General features: G+C 45.1%; 1 protein-coding gene across 3 annotated transcripts in view; it reads right to left on the minus strand.

Annotated features, from left to right (window-relative positions):
• Nucleotides 1–556: 556 nt before the first annotated feature.
• The window catches only part of TYK2 (tyrosine kinase 2), a 132088-nt gene continuing 117403 nt past the window's right edge, over nt 557–15241 (minus strand). For all 3 annotated transcript variants that reach the window (XM_063931366.1, XM_063931365.1, XM_063931367.1), the window contains exons 24-25: nt 8437–8578; nt 557–1411 (exon numbers count right to left, since the gene is read on the minus strand). In XM_063931366.1, coding sequence (XP_063787436.1) covers nt 8444–8578 — 135 coding nt within the window. In that variant the 3' untranslated portion in view covers nt 557–1411; nt 8437–8443. The remainder of the gene's footprint in view (nt 1412–8436; nt 8579–15241) is intronic.

Here is a 15241-nt window from a genome sequence, read left to right on the forward strand (position 1 = left end):
AGTTACAGTCGGAAGTTCCGACAGGGCGGAAAGACAGCACTTTCCGCCGATAATCTGAACTTTCCGACACTTCACTATTCAATTGCAGTGCGTTTTTTCGCCCTGTTGGAAACTCCGACAAGTCGACAAACACATGGATGAGCGGAATCTCTGCTCATCCATATGTTTTCAACCCCACCACAGTCGAAAACGGTCCATTTTCGACAATTCTATTTTTGCCATAAAATGTGTCACTCCAATGACTCTACTGGTAAAAGCTTATAGCTGATTTGCTGTAACAGTTTTAAAATTTTATTAAAATTACAAACTGTTTCTTGAATGATAAGTGGTGGCCTTACTGGTTAACCTGTCTATGGCGAGAAGTTAGGTTGCATAATATATCAGATTCCTTAGCATTTGGTGTGTGCATGCTGCCAATACGTGGCTACAGATTTATTTCTAAAGTAATTCCCTAAAAAGCTCTATTTGTGCTTCATGCCCCAGGTGTATCTGTACTGCTGTAACTACCAGTGCAATGGCAGTAATACCAAACAAAACTCAAACATGTCTTCTGGCCTCTGTTTAAGCGGTTTAATAATTCACATCTGATGGGGGAAGGGCAATTTGATAACTCACATTTGATGGGGGAAGAGGACTAAAATACCTGATAAGTGAAACATGATAACTGCATAAAATGTACTTGAGGTGTATTTCTAGGAGTCCATCCTCCACTGGCAGCGAGCAGGTACGGTTAACGGCAAACCACTTAATTCACAGACTTTAAGGTTTCTTGTGGGTAGTAAAGCTTGGGGCACAGTTAGGAGACCTGTGGGTCCTCAGCTATTGGCCATTTGGAGAGCTTGGGTGTGGGGAAGGGGTGGGGGGTGTATACAAATATTTAAAATACCGCGATATTGCACCAGCCTTTTGCATAAATTGTGCATCTCATAAGTAACGTGCATCACAGGCGTATTCCTGTACATCACAGGCACAGGGAAGAAATACTGAACATCTGTACACAGCTATCCCAACTAACAGTAAAGCTCATCATGAGACTTCAAAAAGTTCACAGTTTGAAACTTTTTGCTTGGTAACAGATGTACCCTATATAGTTCTCGGAGTCTGAGCCATCATTAGATCACAGTCCTCTATTTAAAGTTTTAATACAGTGTTTTTTTTTTTGGCTTTGCACTCCTGAAGTGGTTAACACTGCTACAGTGATTTAAAAAGAAAATAAAAATTCCAGCCATCTCCCAATTGTGGTGTTCATGAAAAGACTCCAGGGGTAACAATTGGCCTTTCCGTTGATCATACGTGTGCACCATATCGACGCTCAGGGATGCCGCTAAAACTCGTACACTATGTAAGCAGCATGTCAGGCAGCAGGTGATGGTTCCGTCATTCTGTTGTCCGTGGCGTTTATAGAGTCTCCCTACAAACAAATGAGATTGTGTTATCCAATCAGACGACCACGTTTCTCCATGCCATATCTGCCTATGATGCACGACTCTCAATGATTACTTATGAATACCATTAGCTTTCTTCACACAAAGGCAAAACATAATGTTGCTGCCGAATATTATTCTACAGCGACCATTTTACAATGTACTATCAATGATCTAAAATTACAGTACCATATATTTTGTGCAAAAAGAATTTCTTGAAAACTTTAAAGTTTTATGTTAATAAGGTGTCATGGAGTGCAGTACTAATGACACCTATGAACGTAACACTACTCCTCCCATACTGAAATGAAGTTACTTGTACAGGTCAGGCTTTGATTAGGTTATTCTGAACATTTTTAGGGAAATAATAAATGATAAAGTAAAAGCTAATACAGCTCATAAAGTGGAACTAGACCAGAAAATGGTATGTTGTGGGGGACAGTAAATAATAGGGACTTCAATTTCCTAAACAAATCAGAAGATACCTGGTGAATTAGAAAAAACACATTATTGGAAATATTGTTAGGAGAGAGTTGCCGGCCCAGACACGCACCGGGCCGGTACAACAGCTTGCTTTATATCCACCTTGCTGGTAAGGAAGGAAACACTGTGGAACTGACAGAAACTCAAGCACATCATCCTTTTAGTAGGGCCACCTAAACTCCGAGGGGTGGCTGGCTGGCTAAAACTGGTCTACTGTATGTTCCTACAATGCGGACTAGGAAGCATGGTTGAAGCATCGTGGAGAGGCATGGTTACGCCTCCGCTGCACTGCCAAGCCTGTACAGAGGCCGGTACTCTGGTAATCTGTACCTGCCCACCTTCCCTCTCGGTGCCTCAGCTTGTAAGAACTTTAGAGTAAAGTTCAGGTGCAACGGAGAGACTGTATAACTGAAGGAAAATTAAGCACGTCCCTCTCCTCGTAAAAAAATAAAATACTAACAATTGGAAGCAGCACCACAAACTACATCAGCAGGTTCAGACAACTTTACTGAAGAGCAAGACACTGAGGCCGATAGCCCAGATCTCCTTATCAGGACTGTCTAGGCAAAAGAGGGGTGGTGAACAACTACTGAGCAAGCCACATACCCTTGGCGCAAGAAAAACACTTTTATTGCAGAAGACTGGCAATTTGCAGAAAATACCTGCAACGTCTCACTATCAGATGTGACTCCTCTATCCACCACTGATCCAGGGAGGTAACCAGTCCTACTGAGGTGACTAAGAAAAAAGAACCATGGCCATAAAAGTCTTTTGAATGGCCTGCATGCGAAGTGGCACGTAAAGCATTAGTTTCCACCCACATCTTACAGCGCAGGATGGTAGTGGATGTGGGTTGGTCTGAAGTGGAGAAGGAATGTAGCCCTGTTGACGATTTAGGATGTCTTTGGGCTGGCCCTAAAATAATATTAAAGTCTCCACAGAGTATCAACTCACTCGATGCACATACACAATTTAACAGAGAAAGGGCCCTGTTTTTGGTTAGGTGCATAAACAGAGATCAGCGTGACCATTTCGGAGCGAAGGGTAACAATAACAATCAGGAAGAGAGTAAGTGTAAACTTGTGCAAATCAAACCAATGAGAGTATCGCAGACTAAGTATTTGTTAAAAAACATATATACAAAGAACGTAACATAATTGTAAAAAATTTCCCCCCACTTTTCTCCTCCCAAAACCACATAACCATATACACTAAATCACAAACTGGAGGAAACGGCATCTGCATTTGTAGTAAATGAAACAATAAAAACAGAACGAGGCACACAGGCGCTCTTCACACCATTGCAAGGGGCTACGCCCCCTTAACCCTTGCATACCCCTTCTGGCATGCAATATTTTTATTATATGGAGTATTACCTCCAATCATAATTTTGTGCGTAGTTAAATATTGCACGGACAAAGGTGTGCAATGGTTAAGGGGCTGTAGCCCCTTGCGAAGGCATGAACAGCGCACGTAGGGCCGGATGAATCACATATGGGTATATTCAATTGAAGTCGGATCCATTCCGACATTCATTTGTCGGAATGGATCCGACCTAAGCTATTCAATGTCATCTCAATTCAACTTTTAAAAAAGTCGAATTGAGATGCGGGAGCTGAGACGGGGGAGAGCAGCGGGCAGACGGGGGAGAGCAGCGCTACAGCAGCGGCTATACAGCCGCTGTAGCGCTGCTCTCCCCCCCCCCTCCACCGTCTCTGCCTCTTTCCGTCCCCGCATCACAGCCGCCGCTCACGGCAGCGTCCACCCAGCTCCAGCAAGTGAGGTCTCGCTTGCTGGAGCCGGGTGAACGTTGCTGTGAGAGGCGGCTGTGACACATCCTCCGGCGCTGCTCTCCCGGGCTGCCCACGGCTCTCCCCATCTCTGCTCCCGCATCTCACTTCGACTTTTTTTTAAAGTCGAACTGAAATGGTCGAAAAGGGGGCCAAAACCTGTCTGTTTTGGCCACGTTTTTGACACAAGCACGCGGATCGTCAGCTATTCTGCCGATCCACATGCTTTTCGACAAGTCAAAATTCCTCAACTTGTCAAATAATTCGGGGTTTGATTGAATAGGTCGGAACCCCTTCCGACCTAAAAAAGTCGAAAACTGCCGTCTTCTCAACAGACGGCAGCTTTCGACTTCAATTGAATATACCCCATAGTAGGTGCTGCGGTTGGGGAAGTGGCGGGTGCGGGGGAGACGTGGATGGGGGAGGGGGTCCAGCAGTGCCATGGGTGGGGGAGGGGCGGTTACAGGGTTGCAGCAGGTAGGGGAGGGGCGGGTGCAGTGATGCCATGGGTGGGGGGAGGGGCGGGTGTGTGGGTGCCGCAGGGGTGGGGGGGGTTTGTGGTGCAGCGGGTGGGGTGCCGTTGGTGGGGGAGGGGGCCTGGAGGTACTGTGAGTGGGGGAGGGGTGGATAAGGCTTCTGCTTCTTTTCCTGGATGCAGCAATAATACGTAGGGAGGCGGCATTTAAAACATTTAAACATGTGTTCTAACATTTCTGAATTTTATTCCTTCTTCAGAGAACCTGAAGCAATAAAATTCCAAAACGTTAGAACACATTTGCTGTAATCACAGTATGGATTAGTAATGTATTGAAGTCTGTTCTCCCTGCATATTACTATCACATATATACAGCAGAGTGCCCATTTGACCACACACACACATATATATATTATATATATATTATATATATATATATATATATATATATATATATATATATATATGTATATATATATATATATATATATATATATATATATATATATATATATATATATATATATATATATACATACACATACCTAGCAGAGGCTTTACCAACTGTCCTCTGTTGGGCAGTGGGTCTCCCGGAGACTTGCACAGCAGCCAAGCAGTCAGTCATTATTGATAGCGCCGGTGTCCCAACGCGCCGCATTACAGGGAAGAAGATGCACTCAATAAACTACAGCTCCCAGCAGGCCTTATCGCCGGAATGCTTCGGTGCTAAGGGCTACTGGGAGCTGTAGTTTATTTAGTGCGTCTACCTCACTGTAATGCGGTGCGTTGGGACACCGGCGCTAACAATAGTGACTGGCTGGCAGAACTGACTGACTCGCTGAATCAATGTAAAAGGTGAGAGTGCTGTGCAATGTCAGTGACACTGCACACCCACTGCACGGCACAGCACGGTCACCTTTTACACTGGGTCTAATTCAGACCTAATCGTAGCCCTGCAGCTACGATCAGGCACACGGACATGCGGGGGGACGCCCAGCACAGGGCTAGTCGCACAGCGCCGTTGCTTTTTGCACTTCAGGAGTAGCTCCCGGCCAGCGCAGCTTTTGCGTGCTGGCCGGGAGCTACTCGTCCCTGCCCGGGTCCCAGCCGCTGTGGCCCGCCCCCCGCACAATCCAGCCACGCCTGACTTGGCCGGCCCCTGCCCAAATACAGACATTTAAAATGTCAAAATACCAACGTTTAAAAAGTCAACAGGTCAAAAAGTCGACACGAGTTTTTAATACCCCTTTCTAATACCCCTTTCACATTGCCAATGCCGGATCCCACCTGGGAATTGGAAACGGGTCCTTCCTGGGTGGGATCCGGCACTGGACCCTAACAGCAGGCTTTCCGACCCGGTGAATTGCCAGGTCGGTTGCCATAGCGGCGGGGGCGGAGCTGGGAGAGGAGCGCCGCTTTTCCCTATGTAGTGAACAGTTCCCAGGTCACATTGACCCGGGAACCCGTTCCCGCTGCCCCTGACCTGGTATTTAAACTGGGAATAACACTGCTTTATTCCCGGGTTGAATTACCGGGTCAGGCGACCCGGGAATTCGACCATGGCCCTTTCACACCGCCCTGTGTCAACCTGGCAATATGCCAGATCGATACCAGGTTATTTGTGCGGTGTGAAAGGGGTATCATTGTTTTTTTTGTTGTGTATGTCGACATAGAACGTACAAGTGTAACATGTCCCCTCGCATGCCTCACTGCACTTGCCATGCTTCGGGCACGGTGCCTCGCTGCACTCATCAAACTATTATATTCCCCCTCCAGGTCCACTGGGATGGTAAAGTATGAACAAGTCGGGTCCAATGAAAAAATCCTGAAAAACTCATGTCGACTTTTTGACCTTCAACATTTTAAATGTCGGTATTTTGAACGTGTCAGTATTTTGACTATCAGTCAATGGTTCTCAGTATTTTGACCATCGGGATTTTGATTGTAGGTAAATTGACTGCATCCCATGCAGAGATGCTTGAGAGCGACAGAGGTAATCAGCTTTTATCCCCAACGCGTTAGTTCTGGAACCAAGTGAGGACATTTCCTGTTTCAATTCGCAAACAGCACTTTGCAGTGCTTGGTGGAAAGATGCTTGAATACAATTAGTGAGGTTGGAGATCAATGCTCGAATCGTTGGATCGAGTTCCATCTCAGAAGGCGGAGGATAGTTAGACAAAGCTGAATGGTCTAGTGGTAGAGAAGAAACAGTAGACTTATTCGATGAAGTGGAGATAGGAGCAAGTGCTTGCTTTTTCAACATATTTGACATCTTAAGCGTAGACTGGATCTGTTAAAGGCACTGGTTATGAGTTATGAAGAGACGGGGGATGGAAGGAGGGTAGGTATAGACCAAAGTATGGCAAGGTTAAAGATCCATTAGGTCTTGACGTAAGTGGAGCATTTACACAGATTTGGTGTTAGCCGGCAGGCAATATCAAAGCTAGCTGTTCTGTTGCTCCATAATAGAGGGACGAGGGCCTCTGGTTGACAGTCACAGGAGAGCAGGCTCACATAAGCATACAGAGTATGAAATGAGGAGCGTGTCTACAATGAGAAACACAAAGAGCTGGCTGTTGTATTGCTCCAGAATCAGGGGACGATTGTCTTAGAAGGTCAGTTGTAGTGCAACCGTCACAGGACAGCAAGCACAGATCAATATGGGGGAATATAAAATTTAAATAGTGCCTGGAGGTGGGTAACACAAAGGCTTCTGTATTGCTCCAAGGTTAAGAGACGAGGGCCTCTAGTAGTCCAATGAAGTGCAACAGACACAGGACAGCAGGCACAGATAAATACATGAAGTTAGCAACTGTATTACTTCAAAATTGAGACATGGACCTCTAGTGGCCAAATGAACTGCAAGAAGCACAGACCATCAGATTTACAATATTTAAAATCTAAAATGGGGAGAGAGGCTGCAGTATCTAGACAGTAATAAACGGTGGATTGCAGTTGGGGTAGAAGGCAAACAATATGTGGCTGGCAGAGCAGACTTTAGTTAAAGGCCTGATTCAGAGGTGCACACGGGAAGGATCTGAGTGCATATGTAAATGCCGCCGGATGAGTCTTTCTAAAAAGACACCCACCGGCAGTATCTCAGATCCATGCTCGTCATTGGATCACCATCACACACACATCGGCCAGGCCATCAGAAGCCTGAGAAACCGTAAGGTTTCTCAGACTGTCCCTCAAAGCTAGCCTGCCAAAGCCAGTGACTCTGGGTCCGAAGACCAATTCAGAACAGAGAGAGGCCAGTTCTGGGCAGCTCCAGCCACAGGAGGTCTGCAGGCGAGAGAGTACAGGTTGATCTGGGCACTCCGAAGGAGCAGTTGTCTGACTTGGCTGGCACACATAAGCTCTGGGCATCCGGTGATGGGTAGGTCGCAGCTCAGATCCGCAAGGCAGGACGATGTAGGTCCGGCACAGATGATGCCCCAAGTGATGTTGGGCACAGATTCACCAAGACTATGATGAAAAGGGACCGGGCTATTATTTTTTTATCAGAATCGTTAAGTGAGTTGCAATCCTTTTAGCTCCCAGAAGGTGCACGCAGTGGGAGTAACAAGGACCGTACCGTGTCTCCTAGATCTCACATCTCAAAAACACAACTAAAAAAAGATGCAAAGTGCACCTGAAACAAAACAAAAATAGCATGAAGAAGTGCCTGAAGAGCACGCATCCACAGCAATTAGCTGGCTAGAGGAACGTAAGCGACGTTTAATCACCTGCTAATCATCCCCTATTGGTAAAGGCAGATGAACACGTGGCCATAATCAAAAGTAGACACACAATTTCCTCTACTCTGCATATCAGGACCAGCACTGGGTGAGCGCTATGTTACATATCCCAGTCAGGAGCGGCGCCTATAGCAAAATTGGTGTGAGTCAGTAGAACATGACCATTTAAGACTTTTACATGTAAGAATATAAACCTTGTGCTGGAGCGTAAAAGAAAAAAACAAAAAAACAAAAACACCCTTTTACTTTTGTTCCTTATTCATGAAATGCACGGCAAAATTTGTAGAAGGCAACACATAATAGCCTGCAAGTTACAGAAACCAGTGCCACTCCTGCAAGTTAGCCCATAGATTTAAAAAATGTAAAACCCAAATCCGTGCTGGTTTCCCCCTAAGAAATGCTTGCTGCCAGAGTCGTGCCAGTTCCTGCAACCTGGAGGCTGATACACATGTGCTATTAGGTCTTTAGATCTAAGAGGATTATACAAAGCAGATTGTAAACAAACAAGCCTCTGAGATACACACCAGTGGGTTAGCACACGCTGAACACGGATGGTGCCTGTGTGCTGTATGTATTATGGAAGGCTTTCAGGATGGGGATGAGGTTAGGAAATGAGGGCCGGAAATTTGCCTCCGTCTCCCAGCAGTCCTTCATCAGTTTGTAGAGCTTTAAAAAAATAAAAAAAAGACGACGTTACAGCCAAAACAGATAAAAAGGAAGACTCATACACAACCAGTAGTGGCCCATGCCAACCGTCATGAGCACACACAGTCTACTATATAGAATGGGAGCAGAGATCTTATGGACTGAACCAATATGTAAAAATGTAAAAAACAATAGGTTTCATAGACTGTTTTGTTTTTTATAAATATTTGTTAAGCCTAAAAAATGGCAGCCCCACCACAAAATAGGGAAAGGTAACAAACATTGTCACGTGACAAATTCCACCACAAGAAAAAAAAAAAAAAAAAAAAAAAGACATTAGACCAGGAAGAAGAAATGCTCATGTAGCACTATTGCTGCAAATAATCATTGTCTTGCTGTTCCTCTGGTCAATGGTTTATTCAGGCACATCAGGAGATAATAAAACAATTGTGATATGGGCCAATGCTGTTCTCTATTCTATTCATAATAAGATGGTTTCTAAATCATTGTATACTATGCTGCCTTATGGCTGAAACACAGCAATTATGTGATGTTTGAATCAGAATCTTCGTATAAATAAATAATATTTGAGGTCGTCCTCCCACAGACGCTTCCAAGGCCCCTGATACACCCCATCTACCATAGCCAGCTCTCCGACTCCCGCTGGATGTATTTGGTGTGTTTCCTATACCCAGCCTTCAGTGCAAACCCAGATACCTTTCCTCTCCAGTGTGTACACCTGCCCCCACTGCATGGGCTGGTGGTGACTCCAGTGTGCCTGATCCACCTTATCCCTGTCAACTATCACCTCTAATGTGCTAGGCCTACCTCAGTCTACATACTCCACAGGGCCGCACTTATTTATAACTCCACTACTCTGTCCCCCTTGTACTCCATACTTCCTAAGGAGGCTGGACAATCTACAGGGCTTCTCAAATTTGCAGTATTTTCACGTAAATCTCTAAACGCTGCCACGCTTCCTCTCTGGAATATTTAGTTTTGAAGCCGCCTTAATGCTCGCCTAAAGTTGGACAGGGCGGCCCCCCCGGCTGTTTTTATTTCCCGTCCTTCCAACCCCACCCCTGTCTGGACCCCCACTCCCCCTGACTCATAATAACAAAATACCCGACACTGGTTTGGTCCACATGCAGAAATCTTCAACTAAGACTTCTAAACAAGGGGGTGCTGATATCTCTCAACACTTTACTAGGGACACCAAAAGTACCCAAAATAGGGGTCACCCCTCCCCTCCTCACGCTCCTATGGATGATGCAGCTAAATCGTCCCCTGCGCTCTCCACCAAGGGCGATATTTTAGCCCTCCGTTCTCCCATCACGGACTTTAAGGAATTCCTGAAATCCAAATTGTATAAAGCAGTGGCCTCTATTAAGATGGATATTTCCTCCCTCGCCTCTAGAAACACCAAAATGGAAACCCGTCAAGACAACTTCCAGAAAGCTTTAAACGACACGAGTCGGGACCTAGACCAGATCATCTCAGAACGCTCTGACCTTCGTACCAAAAATGAGGATCTTGAAAATCACGAGCGCAGATATAATCTCCGCATTTGCAACATTCCGGAATCAGTCAATGCGGATAACCTGGAACCCTATCTCCATACCCTGTTCGCCTTTCTGATTCCTGATCTAGGAGACACAGCTCCCACTGGAAGGTCTCACCGTGCCCTTCGTCCTAAACCTAGAGATGGTGAACCCCCTAGTGATTCGGGGAATCTTAGATGTGGTTTGGTTCTTGTTGTTATACCCACTGCTACTTGCATTGTTACATTTTTCTGTTGACATGACTTTAAACAGTTTTTCAGGTTTCCTGCTATATACTCGGGTCTGCAAGCGCAGGGGCCACCGGAGCCTTGGCTGCTCCTGCTTGGGCTTCCTCCCACTTACGCTATTTGAATACATTGTGACAATACAATCCCTAGTGAGGACCCCCCCAGTGCTTGCGGATCTTATCTTCCCCGTTATGTTTGCCTCCCTAGTACATTTTCAATGCCTCTCAAACTTTTGTACTGTTCTTTACGCCAGTTTTTATTTATTTTTTTATTTTTATTTATTTATATATTTTTTTCTCTTCCCCCTTCCTCTTCCTCTCTCACCAGGGAAACCTGCTCCCCTTCTTGACCTCCGAATACTTACTTCCGATCTAACAAATACCTCATTCTTCCTCCTGCTATGCTGTTACTCTACTTCTTACTCCCCCCACTTTTTCACCTTTTGATTTTTATATTTATTTCCTCGAGGCGACTAGGTTGTTTTTTTCTTCGCCCATCTGGACTTCTATGTCCTAATTGTTGAGTACCTGCTTCTTTTCTGTGTTGAGTAACTTATCTTTTTTTCTCGCTGCTCCACTGTATCTTACTCAACCAAGGTTGAGTGCTCTCTCTGCTCTCCCTTTTCTTTAAATCTCGGCACTGAGCGAGCCAACCTCTTTACTTCATCTTTTCTCTTTGTTTCACCCCCTTTTCCCTCCCTCTTTCTCTCTTCAACATGCCATTCACTATCGCCTCTATGAATGTCCGGGGCCTTAACACACCTCAAAAACACTCCCATCTGTTCCGTGCAATCCGCACCTTGCGTGCAGACATAGTCATGCACCAGGAAACACATTTCAGGGACCCAGGGCACCCCACTATAGCTTCCAAACATTTCTCCATAGTGTTATATTCCTCAAGTAAATCAAAGCACAATGGAGTAGCTATCATGATTAGAAACAAGCTCCCCTTCGTCCAAACCTCGGTCCACACTGACATGGATGGGAGGTATATTATTTTAGTTGGCAGGCTGGGACACCTGGAAGTGACCATAGCTAACATTTATGCCCCCAACGTAGGCCAACATCGATTCTTTAAAACCTTCTTCAACTATCTTCAGAAACATAGAACGGGATATGTATTCTTGAGCGGAGACTTTAATGCAGTGCTTGACCCTCTTCTTGATAGATCCACTCCCCAGAAAAGTTCCCGTCCCTGCCCTATCTCCCTTGCCTTTTCTAAACGGGTCAAAGACGCTTCTCATTTTGATACACGGCGCGCCCTCTACCCGTCCTCTAAGGACTACACCTTTTTTCAACACCCCATCGTTCCTACTCTAGAATAGACTACCTGTTCTGCGGCCTTCTGGCTTCTAAACACATCATATCTTCATCCTTTGTCCCTAATGTTTGCATGGATCACTCCTTAGTCTTGTCCACCTTTGATTTGCTAGATGTGCCAAATTCCCGCCCCTCCTGGCGCCTAAATGAAACCCTCCTTAAAATCCCATCCTTCAAAACTAAAATTGATGACATACTTGCCGAATATTTCTCTCAACAACCCTCACACAGGCTGTTCTCCCTTAGTCTGGGAATCCCATAAAGATGACCTCCGAGGTCATGTCATTAGCTTCGCATCTCACCGCAATAGGGAACATAAATTGCTCCTCAGATCTCTCACCGACCAGGTACACACTCTAGACTCTCTTCATAAACGTAATCCTACGGATGCGAACTATAAACAGCTTATCATAGCTAAAGCATCTCTCAATGCACTCCTAACAGAATAAAATAGAGAAATCTTTCCGTTGGCTTAATCAACACTTTTATGAGAAGAGTAATAAGGCTGATACTCTTCTTGCAAACAGGTTAAAAGCAAGTAAAGCACTTTCTTCTATAGCCTCGATCAAAGACTCTACTGGTACTACTCATTACAATCCCTCTGACATCAACTCTATTTTTAAGGAATACTATACTCGCCTATACATCTCTCCAGACATTAAACCCACCTCCTCCTATCCACACATACTCACCCCAGAATATTTAGCCTCCTGTTCTTTACCACAGTTGGATTCTTCTATATCCAAGGCATTATGTCTACCTATTTCGGATGAGGAGGTGTCTACAGCCCTTAAACTACAAAAACGATCCAAGGCCCCCGGGTCCGGATGGTTTACCCTTTGCTTAGTATAAAATGTTTGAAGCTACTCTTATTCCCCATCTATCATCTACCTTTAACAAAGTTCTTTCTGGCGACTACTTTCGTAACAAAACTACTAAAGCGCTGATTACGGTTATCCCCAAACCGGGGAAAGACCAACAACTAGTTTCCAACTATCACCCTATCTCTCTCCTAAATACAGACCTAAAACTCTTTGCAAAAATACTAGCCTTGCGCCTTAACCCACTTCTCCCCTCCCTCATACACCCGACCAAGTCAGTTTTGTCCTTTCCCGCCAAGCTCTAGATAACACCAGACGCACCAACAATTTGATTCACCACGCCAACAAGTACAAACTCCCCTCCCTGCTGCTGGCCTTGGAAGCGGAGAAAGCCTTTGACAGGGTCTCATGGGCTTTTCTTAATCAAACTCTTCGAGACTTTGGTTTCCAAGATGAATTCCTTTAAGATATCACAGCACTCTACCATAACCCTTCTACCTCGGTCCTAACAAACGGAATCCTCTCATATTGTTTTCCTATCACTAGTGGCACACGCCAAGGTTGCCCCCTGTCGCCTCTTATATTCGCTTTAATAATTGAACCTCTAGCCTGTCGCATTCGTCTGAACCCGGATATAATCGGGCTTCACCATTAAGGAATCGCAGTAGAAACTCTCCCTTTTCGCTGATGACGTCCTCCTTACCCTTACTAACCCATTAATTTCCCTACCTAACCTTTTCAAAGAGCTAACTCTCTATGGGGACCTCTCCAGCTATAAGGTTAACAACGACAAATCAGAAGCTCTCCCCTTACATATCCCATCTGACACACTGACTCTTCTTAAATCCGACCTTGCCTTCACTTGGCGTCATACCTCCATCAAATTCCTAGGAATCCACATCACCAAATCATATCACTCTCTCTACGAAGCGAATTACCCTCCCTTATTTAAAGAAATATTTCAGAGTATTCTTTCTTGGAAAAAGCATTTAATTTCCTGGATAGGTAGGATCAATGCTATTAAAATGAGTGTTCTCCACAAGATATTATATCTTTTTCAGACTCTTCCTGTCCCTGTCCCTCTCCGGACTCTGACATCCCTCCAAACCCAATTCTGCAAGTTCGTCTGGAATGACAAAAAGTCCAGGCTACGTAGGGAAACTCTTGAGAAGAGCTCTACCTGTGGTGGTTTGGGCCTTCCCTCCATCACAAGATACTACCACGCCTCAGCTCTTAGCCAGTTGGTTGCTTGGCACTCCCCAAGATGCCTGAAACGTTGGGTTGACTTGGAGAGTGACCTGGCTCAAGTTGATTATATTTCTTCCCTCCCGTGGCTCCCTAGAGCCCACAGACCTAAAATTGTCCATTCAGTCCCAACGGTATCTCTTACACTATCGGTTTGGGACTCACAACATACTAGGCTTTCCCTCCATACATCCCCCTCTCCTCTAACCCCTATATTGAATAATCCCTCCTTCGCCCTGGGTCCATCCTCCCTCATGTCTTCCATTTGGTCTAAGGCAGGCATCTCCCGCTTTCATCATATTTTACATAATAACATACCTTATTCCTTTGCAGACCTTCAAACAAAAACATTCCCTCCTCACGTCATCCTTCTACCAATATCTTCAAAATTAGAAATTTTGCCTTATCCTCTACAAGGAAAGCACCTCTTCCTACTGTCCCGACCCCAATGGAACGTCTATGTATCTATCGCTCCATGGATCAAGGCATTATTTCTATCCTGTATCAGTCCATCTTGATGCCAGACTCTCCCCCCGCGCCTTACATGAAATTGCTTGGGAGACTGACTTGGGGACCCCCCTTGAAGACGACGTATGGGACACTATACGACTAAACATCTCTAAATGTTCTATCAGCGTCTCCGTTAAGGAGAATTCCTACAAAAATATACACACGCTGGTATCTCGTCCCAGAACGTCTACACCAAATGTACCCCACTACATCCAATCTTTGCTGGCGCCACTGCGGCCAAATAGGCTCTTATTTTCATATTTGGTGGAGTTGCCTCAAGATCGCTTTCTTCTGGTCCTTGGTCCAAACTCTCATTAAGTCCGTTATTCTTGCCTGCCCCCCGCTCTCCCCTGAGACACTTCTCTTGTGTGCCCAGGCCTGCCGGCTATCTAGTTTTGAAAACAAATTGGCTCTTCATATAACCTGTGCAGCTAAGCTCCAAATTGCTAAGTCTTGGAAAAAATCCTCTCCCCCCACCCGTCATGAACTCCTAAGCCGTATTTGGTTTATTGCAAAGATGGAGTACCTTTCCTCCTTGATGAACAACACTGTGGATAAATTTCACGCCATTTGGACACCCTGGTATGCTCAATTTCAAGTGGCTCTTCCAGGCCTCCGTTAATTCCCTCTACCCCCTCACCTGTTTTTCCCTCTCCCTGGCTCGCTCTCCACTCTCTGATTTCTGCCCTTTTCCTTTCTGTCTTATCCCTTCTTATCTCAACTTCTTCCCCTCCCTTCTCTTACTTCTTTTCCCGAACCTCTCTCTCTCTTCACTTGTTTTCCATATCCTTCCTTCAAGCTCTCTCGGGAGTTCCACTGGTTGTCCCTTAGAGATGCACTTTTTCTATACCCCATTGTTTTTCGCTGAATACTTAACGTATATAACTTTTTAGTTTACACAATTCATTGTACAAATGTTTGTTTTCGTCCAGATCTCAGATTGTATTAATATGTACTTTTCTATTCTTATTTTACTCCAATCTGACTGTATCCATGTTCT

The sequence above is a fragment of the Pseudophryne corroboree genome, chromosome 6 (assembly GCF_028390025.1).
Source record: "Pseudophryne corroboree isolate aPseCor3 chromosome 6, aPseCor3.hap2, whole genome shotgun sequence".
NCBI lineage: Eukaryota > Metazoa > Chordata > Amphibia > Anura > Myobatrachidae > Pseudophryne > Pseudophryne corroboree.